The sequence below is a fragment of the Macaca fascicularis genome, chromosome 8 (assembly GCF_037993035.2).
Source record: "Macaca fascicularis isolate 582-1 chromosome 8, T2T-MFA8v1.1".
NCBI lineage: Eukaryota > Metazoa > Chordata > Mammalia > Primates > Cercopithecidae > Macaca > Macaca fascicularis.
In genome coordinates, this window is record NC_088382.1 from 149295886 (window position 1) to 149313210 (window position 17325).

The following is a 17325-nucleotide window of genomic DNA, read 5'->3' on the forward strand; positions in this document are numbered from 1 at the left end:
GATACATGAAAATATCTATTTTATAGGGTTGTTGAGAGGATGGAATTAGTTGAGCTAGTGGCTGTAAAAAAAACAGAATCCCACGGGCGTGCCATAAACAATAACTCTTTGGTTGTGGTAAGAGAATTGTGGTCACACTTATCCTGGGGAGCTCTGGTCAGGAGAACTAAGACAAACCAATGAGAGTTATTTTGACCTTTTATTTTAAAACTGTTGCCACATCTGCCTTTCCCTATGAGTGAGGCAGTGAACTCCTTATCACTGGAAGGTTCAGTGATGCTGCCATCCTGAGAGGGTGGGACCAGATGACTTCTGAGTTATCTTGACTGTCAGGTGATAATCACTGAGGCTGATCCTTCCTGTATCCCAGCTCTTAATTCTTCCTGTACCCCCCCAGGCAGAGGGACAGTGTCTGGGACCACACCCTGGACCGTCTGTGGGTGTAATGGAGACCACATCAAGCTTGAGGACAGATTTGGGTTCAAGTCCTAAGCTCCACTTCATGACCTTGGGCAAGTCACCAGATCTCTCAGAGTCTCATCAGCGTAACCAGGTAACCACTGACCCTATTTCATAGTCTTGTTAATGGATAAAAGATAGTTGTGGATGGGAACCTGTCTTGTAAACTAGATCACACCCAGGTCAAGCAATTATCCATAGTGATATCATTCCTGGCATAGTGATGAAAAGGTATCCACCTCTGAAATTCTTCCACTAGCCCAGGGTGGGCATATGTGGCAAACACGCTACCACTGCCTGACCCATACCCATGTCAGACATGACTAATCAATCACAGATGGCACCCTTCCCCACTGAGACTGCTTCTTGGTACAATGTTCCAGTGACCAGAGCCAGTCAGCTGGGCCAGACTGCCAAGGCAAACTGTTTCCATCCCTGGAGCTGAAATGGGTCTGCAGGCTCCCTTCTCTTCCCCCTCCTCATTTCATGTGTCCACAAGTACACTGCAGATCCCCCTGGACTGGCTGTGTCTGCGGTGAGCAAGGATTTCACTGTGGACACCAGCTTTCCAGCTCCACATGAGCTTGTCCCAGCTGCCTTTCCAAGGCCACCTGAAGACCGCTAGGAAAACATTCTGAAATAGTAAGAACATCAGAAACTTTTTCGACATTGCCGAGGGCTGCTGAAGTTGCAGTGAAGCTAGAAGACCCACCCCTGCTTGTACAGCTGTTGATGGAAACAACATAGTAACACAACTGAGTGCTGTGCCCTCTGATGTGCTGATCCCACTACAGCCAGCAAACCCTTAAAGGAGGACCTCACGGAATCCACACACACAGAGATGTCCAACAAAGTATTATCAATAGTTAGCCTAAAAAAAGAAAAAATACATTAAATCATTACAAATAGAGGCATGGTTCAATAGTTAAGTGTCCATTCATTCAGTGGATATATAGCCATTAAAATCATTCCCCTTCACTCTGTGGAAACTCAAGGTAATGTGTGATGTAAACTTAAAGAGAAAAGGGGCTCTGAAATGCTGTGCATTATCACCACAGACCCCGTGGGTACCTCCCAACACCTGACTCCACCCCCTCCTCACCAGCCGCACCCCACCTTGCTTTGAGAAGCAGAAAGCCCCATTTTCCAGGTTCTCTTGCAGCTAGAGTTGGTCATAAGACATAGTCCCGGCTGATGAGATATAAGTAGAAGCCGTTGGGTGGGTCGTCCAGGAAGGTTCTTTAGAAAGAAGCAGGCTCAGCTGGTGCATGCCTTTGACTTGTATTCTTCCTCTTCTTCCTGCCAGGAGGGATGCTGGAGAGGATGCTGGAGGTGGAGCAGCCACCATGGAACCATGAGACACCAACCAGAGGACAAAAGCCAAGCTAAGATGACTGAGCAGAAAGCTGGAAAGAACCTGCGCTCTCAAGGCATTGTGGAGCCACCTGTCAGCCCATCTGCTTGCCCCACACTTTGCAACCAAGAAAGAGAAAACAGCTGTTTGCTCAAGTCCTTGTTACCTGGGTTTTCTGCTAGAGGCACCTGAACATGATCTCTACATGATCCACTCTAATGAAATGATAAAGTCAGCAAGCACCTTTGGGAAATGACAAGAAGGTGAACATGGTATGCTGAAGCCATTCTTGGACGTGATCATGGGGGTCGCAGGAGAGTCATGGGGAATTTCCTCCCTTTCATGAAACACTCTGCCGTGGCTTGCCAACCTTCCCTTTCCCATAGTATAAAAGTTATTTGGGGAACCAACACACACTGGCTTCCCCCTCCCTAGTGTTTGGATACCTATGGCCTGAACACTGTCCCAAACAGACACCAGACCAATTTCCCCAACTGCAAGAGCTCCTCAGCACTTCGGTGCTGTCAAAGAAGTTATCTCCAGGAAACTGCACAGGGAGAGCCTCTCATCAAGGCCAGACTCACTGGGGAATCTTCTCCCAGGCCCCACGGCATCCCTGTGCTGGGCCCTTCCCTGCGGCCCAAGTAAGCTCAGCCTAGGGCCACCCGGTATCAGCAGCTCCCACCCACGCCCAACTGAATGCCCACACCCTGGCACCCATGAGTGGCCTGGCACTGCCTGTTTCCAGACTACACGGGGCAATGCACCCATGCTGCCCTGACATAAAATGCTGCCTAGAGCTTCTGCTTCAAATGTAGAAACCAAGTGTCCACCCCACAGTTCTCTATATCACACAGCTCACCCTGCTCACCTGAGCAGACCAGCCCAGCCCCACCTGAGCAGCTCACCCTGCTCACCTGAGAGGCTCACCCCAGGCCCACCTGAGAGATTTACCGCAACTTCACCTGAGTTTTCACCCCAGCCCCACCTGACAAGCTCATCCCAGATGTATGCCTGTCTTCCACACCTCTGACAAACACCACAGGTGCACTGTGTGCCCATCAGCCGCAGGTAAAGGCCTCTCACCTTCCTGAGTGGGCTGCACCTCACATGTCTGACAGGGCCAGTGATAGCCAATGTCTATTTCACAAGTAGGCATCTCTTCCTGCCAGATGCCCTGCAGACTCACAGAGGCCTGGCACCAGCAGGTGGCCTTGGGGACCAAGATCACACATCTAAGCCTGAGTGAGAAGCTCCCCCACTCAGCAGGATGGATCCCTAACCTGTCGTCTTCCATTAAAAGCAACAGCTTTAGTTCAAAAGGCTGCAGCCTGTCCTGCACCTGCCCAGTGGTCCCGAGGCACAACCAGGCAGAAAGATGTCACCCTAAACTGCTCAGCTCTCAGCCGCTCCTGCTCTCGGGGAGCCAGAAGTACAAGCCAGCATCCAGCCAGCCTTCCCTGAGCACCTGCTGTGGGCCTGGCCAGGTGCAGGGGAGCCTGAGACCAGCAGCCCCTGGGGAATCCGGATGGCTACTCAGGAGACTGAGGCACAGTGGGCTGGGGAGCAAAGAAACAAGTCCTTTGCTCAAGAGGATAAAGGACAATTGGGGAAAAGAGGAAGGCAGAGCTGGACACAGGGCAGAAGTTGTGGTCACAGGGCCTGGGCAGGGCTGGAGGATGAAAAGGGCTGCGAGCTAAAGACCTGGGTCTGACTCTGCAGGGGATGGGGAGCTGCTGGGGTCTGGGGCAGGGGGAAGATGGCAGCCATGGGCTTTTAAAGGTCATTGCAGTGGTGGAGTAGAAGGTGATGTCCCAGGAAGCCATAGTATCCCAACAGAACTGAGTTGGGGAAATCTTACTCCTTGAACGAGCCAGGGCTTGTATTTGAGTCCATACCAATCCAACAGAGACACCTTGAATGCAGCCTGGGGCCCCCAAAGCCCCCGGCTTGACACCATCCCAGCTCCTGTCCACTGGATGGTAGCAGCATTTCCATTTCTGAGGAGCATTTCTCAGTCAGAGGGGGCCTCAGGTGGCCCCTTGCTAGGACTGGGGCCATGAGATTAGGATCAGGGGTTGGGCGGCAGCAGAAAGGGGGGTGGTGAGGAAGTGGTGAGGGGAAGTTGAAAGTGAATTTGCCGAGAGTGGACAGAGCACAACCAGACCCAGGTGACTGTCCCCTAATGAGCGTGCCCAAATGACCACCGTCACAACAAAGCTGCCACTCGTCAGCTCCTGGGTGGAGGAGGTGAGGAAACCTTTCAGATACATTTCCTCCCATCCTTACAAGGACACAAATTCTGAGCTCTCCGTCCCCATTTCATAGATGAGGGAGCCCAGGCTTAAGGAGTGTGCCTGGGATTGGGCTTCTGGGATGGGGCACAAGCCAGATGTGAGCCACCCTGCAAGGCACTGGCACCCCGGGCCTGCCTGCTTCCCAGCTGTGTGCCTTCACAAGAGAGGCCACAGAGGAGCCCCTGAAATCCTGCCCAGGCAACAGATGGCATCATGGCCCATTCACTGGATGGCTGACCAGGGGTAGGGTAGGGACCTGCTACCCAGTCTCCAGATGCCTGGCCCAGCATCCCTGACACCAACATTCCACCCACCACCCGCCACCCCAAGCTCCAGCCCACCCTCCTCTACTCCGGCCCCCTCCCTCCACCCCATTGCCACCTACTGGTCCCTCCCAGGGCTCAAGTTGTGATAAGGATGAGGACGACTCAGGGCAGGTCCACCCCACTCACCTAGTACCACCTTCGAGCAGCCACTCCTCGGCCAGGGTCTTCCATCACTCAGGGCTGGTTGACTCCAAGACCTCATGCAAGGGCATGGTTGGGCTGAGGCCAGCAAACTGAGCTGGAGGGACTTTCAGGCCCCGAGGTTGACATCCGCCCACGGTGTCCTGACAAGCCAGGCCAACACACTCACAGATGCGCCTGAATTTTCTCATCTTCCCTGCCATGAATTTTTCCATCAACCATCTCTTCCTTTCTTGGTCCCTAGCACATAATTCTGTTTTGTGCTGAAGTGTCAATGGCAGGGTTTGTATTCGGGACCATACCAATGCAAGACAGGGACACTTTTGCTTAGTAGCACAAAATGGAAGTACATGTGCTCAAAACAAGTTAATGCAGGAAGGGGCTACCCAGAAAAGCTAGTATACCAACTGAGGACATTAACAGAAGTATATTGTGTAGACAAGAGGAGATGATGGTCAGCTCTCCCTGAATGCTCAGACTGGACTGGGAAAGCACACACAGGCTAAAATTGCTCAGAGGAGAGGAACTGGCTACAAATGGCATTATTGGAAGAAACTCGGGAGCCCAAGGCTATCCCCAAATCCCTACAGGCTGTTACAGAACAGGAGGGAGGCCAAGCTCCACTCAGCCCTCCCTTCGGAGGATCATAAGCTACACAGTGAGTGCCCTGACCTAAAAAGGGAGAGCTTTCTACAGGTGGAGCCCCAGGTGGGGATGGGAAGAAAAAGAGACCCTCACGACAAAATCCCTTGAGGAAAGGGACCCCAGACTCCAGGCTCCTTCAGGCTGGCCATGGCAGGGTGCTCCATCTGGAGGTGGGAAGGACCCTCCTCCAATTCTCGGGTCCCAGAATTCCTCTGCCTGTGGGGCTCTCTCAAGAATGCCCACTGCCTTTCTTTTATCAGCCCAGCCTACCTGGGCTGGTTGCCTCCTAGTTCCTGGGGCTCTGCTGAGAACCAGCATTGTATCTCTTTCTCCATGTTTCCCTCATCCTCTGGGTGGCTGGTGTACACACAGCCTGGAGCTGCTTGCTGCAGTCTGAGTCAGAGGGGCCAACCCTCTGGGACCAGCTCCCTGGGCCACTGTAGCATGCTGTTCCCACTCCAGGCTCAGCTTCGCATCTGTGGGCTAAAATCCCTCTCATTTTCCAGGTTTAAGCCCCCCATGTTCCAGTTTCTAAATGTACATCTGCTGGTTCCTCCTCGGGTGACCACTATAGAGACAAGCAGCCCCTTGAAGAGAAGCCACCCCAACCCACATGCACACACCTCTCCTCACCAGATCAGAACCCCACAAGAGACCATCTCAACATTCATCTAAACACATCCACCACCACTTCATTATGTGTTACATAATGAGCTCTTTACCACTGGAGGCATTTGAGATGACTAGTGTTGGGGGGTTCTGGGGTACTAGTAATGTTTTGTCTCTTGTTCAGAGTGCTGGTTACATGGACAAGATTTCCTTATGAGAATTCACTGAGCAATACATTTGTGAAATGTGCACTTTTCTATAAGAACGTTATACTTAAATAAAAATGCTTAAAAATCACGAGTAATTGGGATTGGCTCACCATTTACAGGAAGGAGATGGGGCTAGAACATCTTGGAGATCCTTCATGGAGGCCACTGAGGCATTAACACTGAGGCTCTAGTCAGGGTACTGTGCCTGCTCACCACTGTGTGCCTCCCACCAGCACAGGGCTCCCACCCAGCACATGGAAAGACAGGGGCAGAAATCCATCCAATAAGCAAGTGAGTTGAGGACCCACTGAGCACACAAAGGAGAGAGGGAAGGAGGGAGGGAAGAAGAGAGGGAATACACAGAAGGATGAATGGGTGGATAAATAGACGGATGGATGGATGGGTGAGTGAGTGGGTGGATGGGTGGGTGAATAGATGAGTGGGTGGGTGGGTGGGTGGATGGATGGATGGATGGATGGATGGATGGATGGATGGATGAGTGGGTAAATGGATATAAATGGGTAAGTGGGTTGGTGGGTGGATGAATGGATGGATGGATGAGTAGGTGAATGGGTAGATGGATGAAGGAGTGGGTGGGTAGATGAATGGATGGATGGATGGATGGATGGATGGATAAGTAGGTGAATGGGTGGATGGATGAAGGAGTGGGTGGTTTGATGAATAGATGGATGGATGGGTAGGTGGGTAGGAGGATGAATGGGTGGATGGATGGATGGTGGATAGATAGATGGGTGGAGGGATGCATGGTGAATGAATGGATTGATGGATGTGTGGATGGGTAGGGGAACAGATGGATGGTGGATGGATGGGTAGGTGGATGGATAAATAGTGGATGAATGGTAAATGAATGGATGGATAGATGGGTGGGTGGACAGATGGATGGTGGATGGTTGGATGAGTGGGTAGATGGGTGTATGGATGGGTGAGTGGGTAGGTGGGTAGATGGGTGAATGGTAGATGGATGGATGGGTAGATGAATGGTGGATGGATAGATGGATGGTGGGTAGATGAATGGTGGATGGGTGAGTGGACGGGTGAATGGATGGATGGATGGATGGATGGATGGATGGATGGATGGATGGATGGATAAGTGGGTGGATGGGAGGATGGATGGGGACAGATGGATGGATGTGTAGATGGGTGGATTGATGGGTGGCAGATGTATGGTAGATAGCTGGGTAGGTGGGTGGATGGATATGTGAATAAGCAGGTGCATGGAGGACTAAGTGAGTACACTGTAAATGGAGAGATGGAGGTGTGAATAACCGCTGCATGGAGGAAGAGGCATATACTGAGGCCTGTTTCACCTACTGCTCTGACCTCCTTAGACTCCACTGATGAAAGTGACCCAGGAAAGAGTAGGTGAAGGCAATGGGTATCTCCAACTCCTGGGTCTCACCTGATTCCCACCCCTCCTCAGAGCACCATGCTGGGTGTCTCTGCATACCGAGATGCCTCTTTGATGTACCCCAGAATCAGAAGAAACCCCACTTCTGCCCCATTTCTTTGCCTCATCCATGACATCTATAAAGAGGCAGTGCTTCCTACAGGGCCCAGGGCTAAGTGAGCCCAGGTCTGAGAAGGGTCTGGGGGAGAGGAGCTGCCCACAGGCATCTCCTGGCTCACCAGCGTGGCCAGCTACTCTGCTGAACATTACCCAGGAGGCCCTACTCCTCTGGGTCCACCCCATGGAGCACTGGCAGCCCCTCATCTGGGTCTGCTGGGCAGTTTTACCAAAGGGTAGAGCTAAAAAGGGAGAAGGAAAAACATGATGGACTACTCTGCGAGCCCAGCCCTGGCCCCAGGGAAAACACCACGGTTGGAGCCTTCAGTAAGGAGATCCCAACTGCATCACAGAGTTCAAGACCTTCTGCCTTAGTGTGCGTGGCCTTATCTGCCTCAGTTTCCTGATCTATAAAGTGAGGGAGGTGAGTGCATGCGTGTGGAGGCTCCGTGCTCCTCTGGCACCAGCCTGTGGGGTCTGCTTGGGGCTGCTTGTATTCTGCAGCCCTTCCAAGAAGCCCACTCTGGCCCAGGCATTGTCCTGGCCCTGCAGGGAAAACACACACAGTTAGGGCCTGGAGCAGAAAACATAGTGCTTATTAAAGAAAAAGGCTGGGACTGAGGGAGGCAGTGAGAGCAAAGGCTGGGAAGACTTCTTGGGGGGCAAGCACCTGTAAGATGGGTTCAAAGAGCCAACCAAGGAGCACACCCCTGCATGTGTTAAGCAGGATGGCAGGGAACGGGTTCAAGGAGCCACTGGGGTTAGCTGCCCCTGGACTGCAACCAACTGTTTGGGTTTCCAGCTCCCTCCTCTTTGCTCAAGGCCAGACCTTATCTTGTCATCTAGACTGTCCCCAGAGCCTCAGAGCCTTGGAGCAGCACAGGCCAGGCAGGGCCAGGTGCTCGCACAGAGTATGAACTGTGTACCAAAAACCACACCAAGAGTGCCAGGAAAAAAATGGAAAATGCTGTCTGTTTCACAAAAAGTCTGTTGAAGGTGCCGTTTATGAATGAGAAAAGGAAGCTATCCCAAGGCACTCTGTTTCCAGCAGGTACAGGCCTGGGGGCAAGGCACCTCCAGGAGCCCCAAAGCTGTTTCTCAGAATGTACTTTGCCCCCAGCCAGTCAGCTCAACTCCCACAGCAACCACTCCTAGCTTCAGCTGGGCCTGAGGTTCTGGGGAAATACTGCCCCTGATGTACGGCTCCCCTTCCTGCAAACTGTAGCAGGAAAAGGAAAAACCCACCTCTCCTTCCCTGCCCAAACCCGATTTTAAATTGTCCTCCACACTCTGCAGATGAGACCTGATTTCTAAGCATGGTTTCTTCTTTTTTAATGATCCTGAAGGTGATAACAGCTCAGGTCACAGATGTTAGATTGGAAAAAGAAGTGTCATGGAGACTGCAACTCTGTTAGATTGTGGGGAGATGCTAAAGCGCCTACTGTAGGGAGTTCACATGTATGTTCCCGGGGTCCCTTACACAACTGAGCTTTAGCCCCAAGCAGGCCAAATCCAAATAAAACTCCTCCACCCCTGTCCAGACCCTGGCCCAGCACTCCTGACTTTCATCACTTCCACCAACAGGTGGTGGGTTGGGGGTTGGGGGGCAGATAAGACTGAACCCCTAATCAAAAGGAAACTACAGGGTACATACGAGGGTCTCCCATGCAAAGGTCTAGCACTTCACAAGTTTAGAACTAAACATAATCTCTGCGGAAATAGCTACAAGTGGCACAGACATCAAAGGAAGCAAATGGGGAGGAATGGAAACAGAGCCTGATAAATGATGTAACTGAGTTTATCCTTTGCGGGGCCCAGCTGGACTCCCGTTCTTCCCTGGTTATGACAGTGGTCACCATGTCCTGGGATCCCCAGAGAGCCGGGGCGGGACTCAGGGTAATATCCCTCCAAAGCCTTTTAGGAAGGCGCGGCCACAGATTCAACGCGAAGTGGTAATTACATACGTTTTAAAAATCCATCTCACAGAGCAAGCTAATAGCTGCATCTGAGAAGAAGCCTTCATTCGTGGCTGCCCAGCACTAGCGGCTCCCGTCCCAGCCTTGGAGACTTGGACAAAAAGTTAAAGCACGCTCAAGAAATAGCTCAAGGTTAGATTAAAAATCAGAACGCCCATGAAGATTAACCTGACTCATTAATATCACTGCCCAATAGCAGACAAATCCTTAGAGGGCAAGGCTTGGGACCGGGTTTTGTTCTAGGCCTAGGAGCACCTTAATTTGCGTTTATATTAAAAAAAGAAAATAACAGAATTAACTGGAAAGGTGTTTTGTTTCCTGTAAATTTGAGCTCTTCTGCTAAACAGCTTCGTACGGCAGAGAGCGGAGGCTCAATCAGGCTTCGTCCAAGAGCGCAGATTCCATTCCTACTAAGCGCCAGCCACACTGTGCCTGGCAGCTGCAGCCCACGGAATCTCACCTGGACCTTAAAAGTCAGCCTGTCAGGTAGTTATTGTGAGACATCCCTTCTACAGGTGGGGAAACTGAGGTCAGGAGTTGGGGAATGCCCTCCCTATGGTCTTTACACTACAGCAGAATTCAGATTCCAAGTCAGGTCTGTGGGTTCCAAGTTGAATGTCTTTCCACAACAGGATAGCTATGTTAGTGTTAGAGCTGTGTTTTATTCACACACACACACACACACACACAATTTTTTCCCAACCTTTCTTTCCAGAAAATCAGTGGAAAGCCCAAAGAAGGAAGCAAGGAAAATCAGCGAATTCCTCAGATGGCCTCTGGTCCCTTGTTCGTACAAGTCCCACAGCCCTGAGCGAAGCCGACAGCCTCCATTAAGCTACACTTCCCTTGACAGCTTCTCTTTGGAGTTTTAACCGTGACAGGCATACACCCAAAGCTACCAATCAGAATCAATCACAGAAACAGACCTCAATAAAAACTTCATCAGTCTCAACAATGTATTTCTTAAGGAAAACTGGCACATTTCAGGGTTTGCTTTTAACACCAATCCTCTCCTCAATGTTGCAGCTCAACTCTCGGGATCAGCCAAGCATTTTATGTGCCTGTTTTACTACTGGAAGCCAGTATGCTAGCCAATTTCACCTGTCTTCCATCTTCAACCCGAAAGGCATGTTTAAGGGGCTTGGGGCTTTCTCCTCTCCCCAGGGGTGGCCAGTTTCAGAGGCGTATTTCTTACTCTCCAGCTCTCCAGCACACAGGCCCCTGTCCTCCAGAATCACTGCCCTGTGCATCTGCGTGCCACTGCCACAGTTTAAAGCCAGAGATGATGGGAATGACTGGCCCTCTCAGATGCTGGAAACACACTGTGGGAAGGGAAGGAGTCATCTGTATTTGGGGTGCTGGGCAAAGGGCGTGGGGCAAGCAAGAGCCAAGCTGATTATGTAGATAACAGAAGGACAATTTCCTTCACAAACAGAAAAACCTGCACCAATGAATTAAACATTTAAAACAAGATGACTCTCTAAAAAGTATTTTCAACCAAGAAGGAAAGACAAGCCGTCCTGTGCTGGCGCTTCCTGTTGCATATGGCACTGAGAAATCCTGTTTTTTCAGTATGCAGAGATTTCCAGACAAAGAAAAATATCAAGAGGGAAATTAGAAGAGGAGGTCCAGAGAAGGGAGACAGGAGGAGCTGGGAAGGAGGGAGGGGGGAAGGAAGAGGTCCCTGCCCAGGGCACAGGAGTGTCAAGCCCTGAGGGGTGCAGGAAACAGACCACCCCCACTAACACACTGGCCTTGGCAGGTCCAAGGAGATGGCCCTAGAGAGGCAGCCTGCCTCACTGGGGCAAGTGAACCACAGAGAAACCACCCTGCCTCCTGCCCTGCAGGGTATCCACAGCGTCCACCCGGATGAAGGGACCTGCCCCAGCTCCCACAGGTCTCCAAGTATAACGTCTGGGAGTCCTCCCAGCCCCCAGCCCTAGAGGGGACACTGCCCTCGGGACCCACCAGAGACCCTACTCTGTGAATAGCGCCCTTGGCAGTGGGGCTGGCAGGCATCCCTGCAGTTTACCAGCTGGACCCCCTCTCGTGACTGAGGCTCAAGTTCCCTGGTTTGTGGGCAATATCTAGACTGGCCTTTCCCATTGTCACAGCCTAGGGAGTGGGCAGGTTCTGCCCTGCCCCCACTCTCCACCTCTACTGAGAGCAACTGAGGGGCTGCCACCCCCACCGCAAGCACCAGAGAGCAAACTCTCTCCTCCCAGGGGCCTGGGAAGTCCAAGCTCCAGAACTGGAACTCAGGGAGAAAAAGGACCCGGGGAAGAAAGATGAAATCTGAGCTCAGCGAAGCCTGCCGGGGGGTCCAGGGGTTACGGAGGGTCAGTGCCTCCCATGCCTCAGGCGCACTCCCCTGCCACCTGAGTCCCTCTGGGAGCCATGGGTGCCAGGCCAGCCCTCTCCAACTCCCAGAGAGGTAGTAAGTGTAAGGCTCTAGAGCCCCGCGCAGCCCAGCCCGCGCCGGGGCGGTGGGTGGGTGGGTGTCTGCTATGGGATTATTCTTAGCGCTCCACTCTCTTCGCAAAAGTGGCGCCTCCGCCCTCCCGGCTCAGGCACACTCGCTCGGGGCTCGCACGCCCGGCCCAGACACCAGCGCGGTGGAGAGCACCGGGTGGGGTCCCCGAAGGGTGAGGCTCGGAGGCGCCGCAGAGGTGGGGGCTCCCTAGAGAGGAGGGGGCGCTGCGGGAAGGCCCCCAAGGGAGGCTGCGTTTAACCCTCGACGCCCTGCACCCAGCCCTGCGCCGCGCGCTCAGCCGCCTCCCCGGACTCCTCCCGGGGCGCGGGAGCCCGGCGGCGCGCCCAGCCCTTACCTATGGTGGTGATGACCGTGATGGCAAAGTAGAAGGAGCCGGCGAATTTCCACTGGACGCCGGCGCGGTGCGGCTCCGACTGCAGGATCACCAGCTCCAGCTGCCGGTAGTCCTCGCTGCTGATGTTGTACTTCCCCTTGATCCGGATCTCCTCGGCTTTGAGTTTCTCCTCCTCGCGCATCTCGTGGTCCGACTCGAGGGCGTCGAACACGGCGGCGCCCACCAGCAGGTAGGTGAAGGTGCAGACGATGAGGGACAGAGTCCGCACGTTCTGCCTCTTCATGGCCGCCAGCAAGGAGCCGGCGCGGGGGGCATGTCCCGCAGGCTCACAGCCGCGCGCGTCCCACTGCAGCGCCCGGCGGCCGCCGCCGCCTCCTCCTCCGCCGCCGCCGCCGCCTCCAAGTTGTAAGCGGCGGCGGCAGCAGCAGCAGCAGCAGCGGGGAGGCGGGGGGCGGGGAGGCTGGGGGGGGCCCCCTCCGCTGGGGCCGCCACAGCCACCGCCACCGCGAGGCGGCTGGCGGGGCAGGGGCGGCGCGGGCCCGGGCTCAGCCGAGAAGGCGGACAGGCACAGGAGGCTGCTCGAGCGCCGGGGCCAGGCGTCCGGGAACCCGGACACCCTGCGCCAGACCCGGCCGAAGCAGCCCGCCCCACTGCGCAGGGCCATGCAGGGCGGCCCCGCTGGGTACCGCGCGGGCCTCGCTGCCCTCCGCACCCCGCCCCCCGCTCCCGCGGGAAAAGCAGGGACGGGAACCGGAGCCAGAAAGCGGCCGGAGGGCGGCCGCGGGGCCCGGTACCCCTGTGGGTCCAGCTCGCGGGTGGCGGCGCCCAGCAAGGAGCCTGCAGGTCCGCGCGCCCCGCGGGACCTGCTTCCCCTTTTACCCCTCCTCGCCCCCTCTCGGTGGTGGGGAGGAAAAGTTTGCGAAGTGGCGGTGTCTCTGGAGTCCCCTGCAAGAGGGGAGGGGGCCGAGCAGGTGCAGCGGGCGGGGCAGCCGGCTCCCCAAAGGTCCGCGCGCCTAGCGCCCACCCGGGCGCGCGGGTGCGCAGCGGGGTCCCCGCCGGGCGTCGGCCGGTGCGCGAAGTTTGCTCGGCTCAACCCCCAAAGCACGGGAGCGGGGCGCGGCCCCAGGACAGCAGGGACAGCGATGGAGCGGCTTCGGGGGCTGCCGGGGGACAGCGCGGTGGCGGTCAGCCAGCCCGCTCCTCCGGGGGCGGCGGGCGCGGCGACGGCGGCGGGAGGGGTCCCGCGGGCCTCGCGGAGCAGCTGGGCGGGCGCGGGCGCATGAGCCGCGCGCGAGTCCGGGCCCTCCGGCGTCCGGGCGTCCCGGGAGGCGGCCGCGGCGCTGGTCTGCCCCGGGCGCTACGTGCGTGCGCGCCGTTGGGAGCCCGAATGTGTGTGTGCGCGTGTGTGTATGTGCGTGTGTGTGTGTGTGTGCGCTTGGCAGCCCCGCTCCGGCGGGAGGGCCTCGGGGAGCGGGGGCCGGGCTACGCCGAGGCCGGGCCTCCCTCCCTCCCTCCCGCAGCCTCCAGGGCGCGCCACCTCCCGCCTGGTCCCCAGCCAGTTGGCGAGGCTGCTGTGGCAGCTCCCGCTGCAGACCCAGCGCGGCGCAGGGCGCACGCGGAGGGAGCCCGGGAGGGGCGGCCTGAGCCGCCAGGGAGGGGGCGGGGGCGGAGCCGCCGGCGGGTTTTGGCGGGGGATGGGAGGATAAACGAGGCTGCTTGGGTCCTTCTAGCCCCGCTCCCCAAGAGCGCGAGCAGCCCTGGAGGGTGGAGAGTTTGAGGGACTCGGGGTTGGGGGAGGAAAATGGGATTCAGCCCGAGATGGCAAGCTGGCAGCTTCAGGCAAATCGGGCGGAGAGTGGGGAGCAGAAGGGGAGGGGGCCATGGGCACACAGGAGCGCGGCGGCAGCGGTGCACGAGGTCTCCCGCACCCCCCACACCCCACCTAGCCACCCGGCGCGGGACCGTGTCATTGGCCAGGGACATGGCCTTGTGGAGTGGTAGGGTCCCGAGGGCTGCCTCGGACCCCTGGCCTCCCAGCGGCACAGCCCGCTTGGGCCAGCACCTGCAGACCTGAGTCGTTTCCCTGGAGAGAGCTAAGGACAGCATGGGCGGCCAGTTTTGGAGTCAGGACAGCGGGGAAAGACATCGCAATCCCCCGACCCAGTACCCTCTCTGTTGCTTTACTGAAGAAAAAAAAAAAAAAAAAAAAACAATACACACACACACACATATATATATAATCACTCTGGTTCCCCACAGCTGGGCGCAAGGTGCGTCCTGGATGCAGCCCTGAGCCACGCAGAAGCCCCCTCAGGACCACCTGGGGTAGGAACACGAGGCTCGGGCCGGGGCGCACCTATTCCCTGCTTCCAGATGAGCCCTCTCCAGGCTTTATCTCCTTCCCATTTCAGCCTCCTTTGCCTCCTCCCCCTCCCCGCCCTCTCCGTTTAGGCTATCGAGGGGCTTTCCCTTGACCACCGGCTTCCTGAATCCCGCCTGGAGCAGTGGAGCTCCAAACGGACAGACCCAAGCCTCAGAGACCCCGGGGCTCCCCTTCCTCTCCTGACCCCAGCCAAGGAAGGGATGGAGTGGGAAAGGGTCGCCTGGCGGCGGGTTAGCAGCTGGCCAGGTGGTGGCTGGGGAATCAGACCTAACCCTTGCGCACCTCGCGGGCTCCAGGAGACCAGCCCCTCTGTGGGTCGCCCTCTGGAGCGGTGCTCCGGCTCCCCGGCCTCAGGGACCCCGGGCCCAGCGGGTCTGGGACCCCAGTGCTTCACCGAGGCCCCCCAGCTGGGACTCTCTGCACCCCACTTCCAGGGCTCACGGGTGCCCACCAGGGAAGGGGAGCCCGCGCTGTGGGCTACGTCTGAGCCGTCAGGTCCCCGCTGGGTCTGCGGGCGCGGGGCGAGGGAGCGGGGAGCCCCACCCCGAGCAGGCACTCTCCCCAGATTCATTTTGGAAACCAAAGCCCCCGCGCTCGGCAAGTGAGCCTGGCTGCCGGGTGAGTCACCGCGAGCGGGCGACAAGGATTCCCAGCAGCTGGTAATTAATTGCGCCGTGGCTCAGCCCACGACGGAACCCCAGTCAGGCCTCCCGCCGCCCTGGCAGCGGCGCCACCCCTGAGTCACAGCCGTCGGGCCTCCGCGCGGTCCGGAAGCCGCCTGCCCGCCTCGGCGCCGCCAGGGGGCACTGGACTCCGACCCACGGGGCGGCCGCGCAGCCGGCCTCGCTGCGGGGAAGTCCAGGCTGTCCCCGCGGCAGCGCGGGCGGGGGAGGGGCGCACCGGCAGACGCCGCGCTCTGCAGAGCCACTTAGATTTGGTTTACGGAACTTCATTTGCATACAGCCTTTCAGGAAAGCGCAACCGCTGTGTGCGTACTGGAAGGACCTCTGAGATGAATTACTCCAAACCCCTTGTTTTACAGATGGGAAAACTTCCAGCAAGACAGGATCACGTGCCCAGGATCCCACAGTGATTCCGATGTGGAGCCAGTCCTGGAAGCTTCTCCCTGGCTTCTGTCTAGCGCTCCTTCGAGGACCCCCACTGCTTTATGGCCCCAAGCTTAGAGTGCCTTGAGTGGCCACCCACCAGCCCCCAGACGCTGGTTCTTCCTCTCTTCCACCTGTGGGAATAGACCCGTGGACTCAGGTCCTCCCAGGCAGTGTCTGAGCCTTGAAAGCAGAGGGTTCCTGGTCCGCCCATCCACACCCCACATGTGCCACCTTCCAAGGCTCTGGACCTGCGGGTGGAATGGGAGCTCCTTGGAGCAAAGCCTGGGGCTCAATCAAGTATCTTCCCTACATCCCCGGCATTCATCCCGGATGGTGTGTGCCACACGGCAGCCCAGAGTCTGGCTGGGGGCGGTGCCTCTGGATGCCTGCCTCCCTCGCAGCCCCTGTGGGTCTGGGTGTCCCAACTCTAGCTCCCCCTGGAGAAGGATGTGGAACTGAGGTGTGGCCAGAGTCCAGAATTCCCCAGGGCCACGATGATTGGCTGGACTTGGACGTGTGAAGGTGCACCTCCACCAATCAGAGTCCTCCTCTGGTTGGTTATAAAGCTGTCAGCAGATATGTGACCTGAGGAGGGAGGCGGGTCCTTCCTGACTCTTTGAGAACCCCAATGCAGGCATGTGGCACACATGAGAGCCACCCAACTGGGGTGAGCAGGTGCATTCTCTTGTGGGCTTAAGCCACCGTCAGTTGGTCCCAAGCCTGCCCGGTGCTGCTGGTGCCCTTGTGCTGTGTTCACAGCCTGTCTGCGCCCTCCAGCAGCCCCAACATGGGCCTCCCTTGGACCTCAGTTTCTGTGAAAACAGATGTACCTTATTAGCTAATAAAGAACATCATGGTTTTATAACTCTATCTGCTTGCTGCCTACTTGTTTGCTTCGTTCTTTACACACAGTGGGTGTGCCTGCAGCCCCTGTTCTTACCCAGAGAGGCCCACCAGTTTATCCTGGTCCCACACTAATGGAGGACCCAACTCCCAGGTCAGTGTTTCTTCTACATCACCGCAGTGCGTCTGGGCCAAGGCGGGCTGTCTGCTTCTCCACAACATCCTGATTCCTTGGGTATATTTAACGCTTTGTCACATTAATGCCCACATCTTTGAAAAAGGTAGGGGTGCCCATTTTACAGATGGGGAAGGCTAGAGAGGCGAGTGGGGCCATAGGTGGGTTCACTGATCCTGGTGTACAGCCTGCCCTTCCCTCCACCTTTGCCTGGGGCAGACATTGCTCATTGATCCCAGCACTGTCTTTGGCTGGGGTCTGTAACAGCTGGAGAATCTTGCACACAGGGGTACACATAAGGCCGTTCCTGGATTTAACACTGACCTGTTTACTTTCAAGGAAGGTGAGGCACCAAGGAGTCCAGTGGCCTCAAATCACAGAGAGGCTGTGATGAGTGTCCCCTTCCTCAGTGGCCTCCCTGCCAGATGTAGAGATTCCTCACTGCT

At 56.4% G+C, this 17325-nt stretch overlaps 1 protein-coding gene and 1 long non-coding RNA gene across 5 annotated transcripts in view; one reads left to right on the plus strand and one right to left on the minus strand.

Annotated features, from left to right (window-relative positions):
* Positions 1-13768, minus strand: part of KCNK9 (potassium two pore domain channel subfamily K member 9) — a 109961-nt gene extending 96193 nt beyond the window's left edge. For 3 of the 4 annotated variants that reach the window (XM_005564139.5, XM_073999508.1, XM_073999509.1), the window contains exon 1: positions 12370-13768. In XM_005564139.5, coding sequence (XP_005564196.4) covers positions 12370-13033 — 664 coding nt within the window. In that variant the 5' untranslated portion in view covers positions 13034-13768. The remainder of the gene's footprint in view (positions 1-12369) is intronic. The other variant, XM_073999507.1, reaches the window with a different exon arrangement.
* Positions 12114-16729, plus strand: LOC135964512 (uncharacterized). Its single transcript, XR_012416669.1, has 2 exons — positions 12114-12598; positions 15795-16729. It is a non-coding gene; the product is annotated as an uncharacterized lncRNA (long non-coding RNA).
* The last annotated feature ends 596 nt before the right edge of the window (positions 16730-17325 follow it).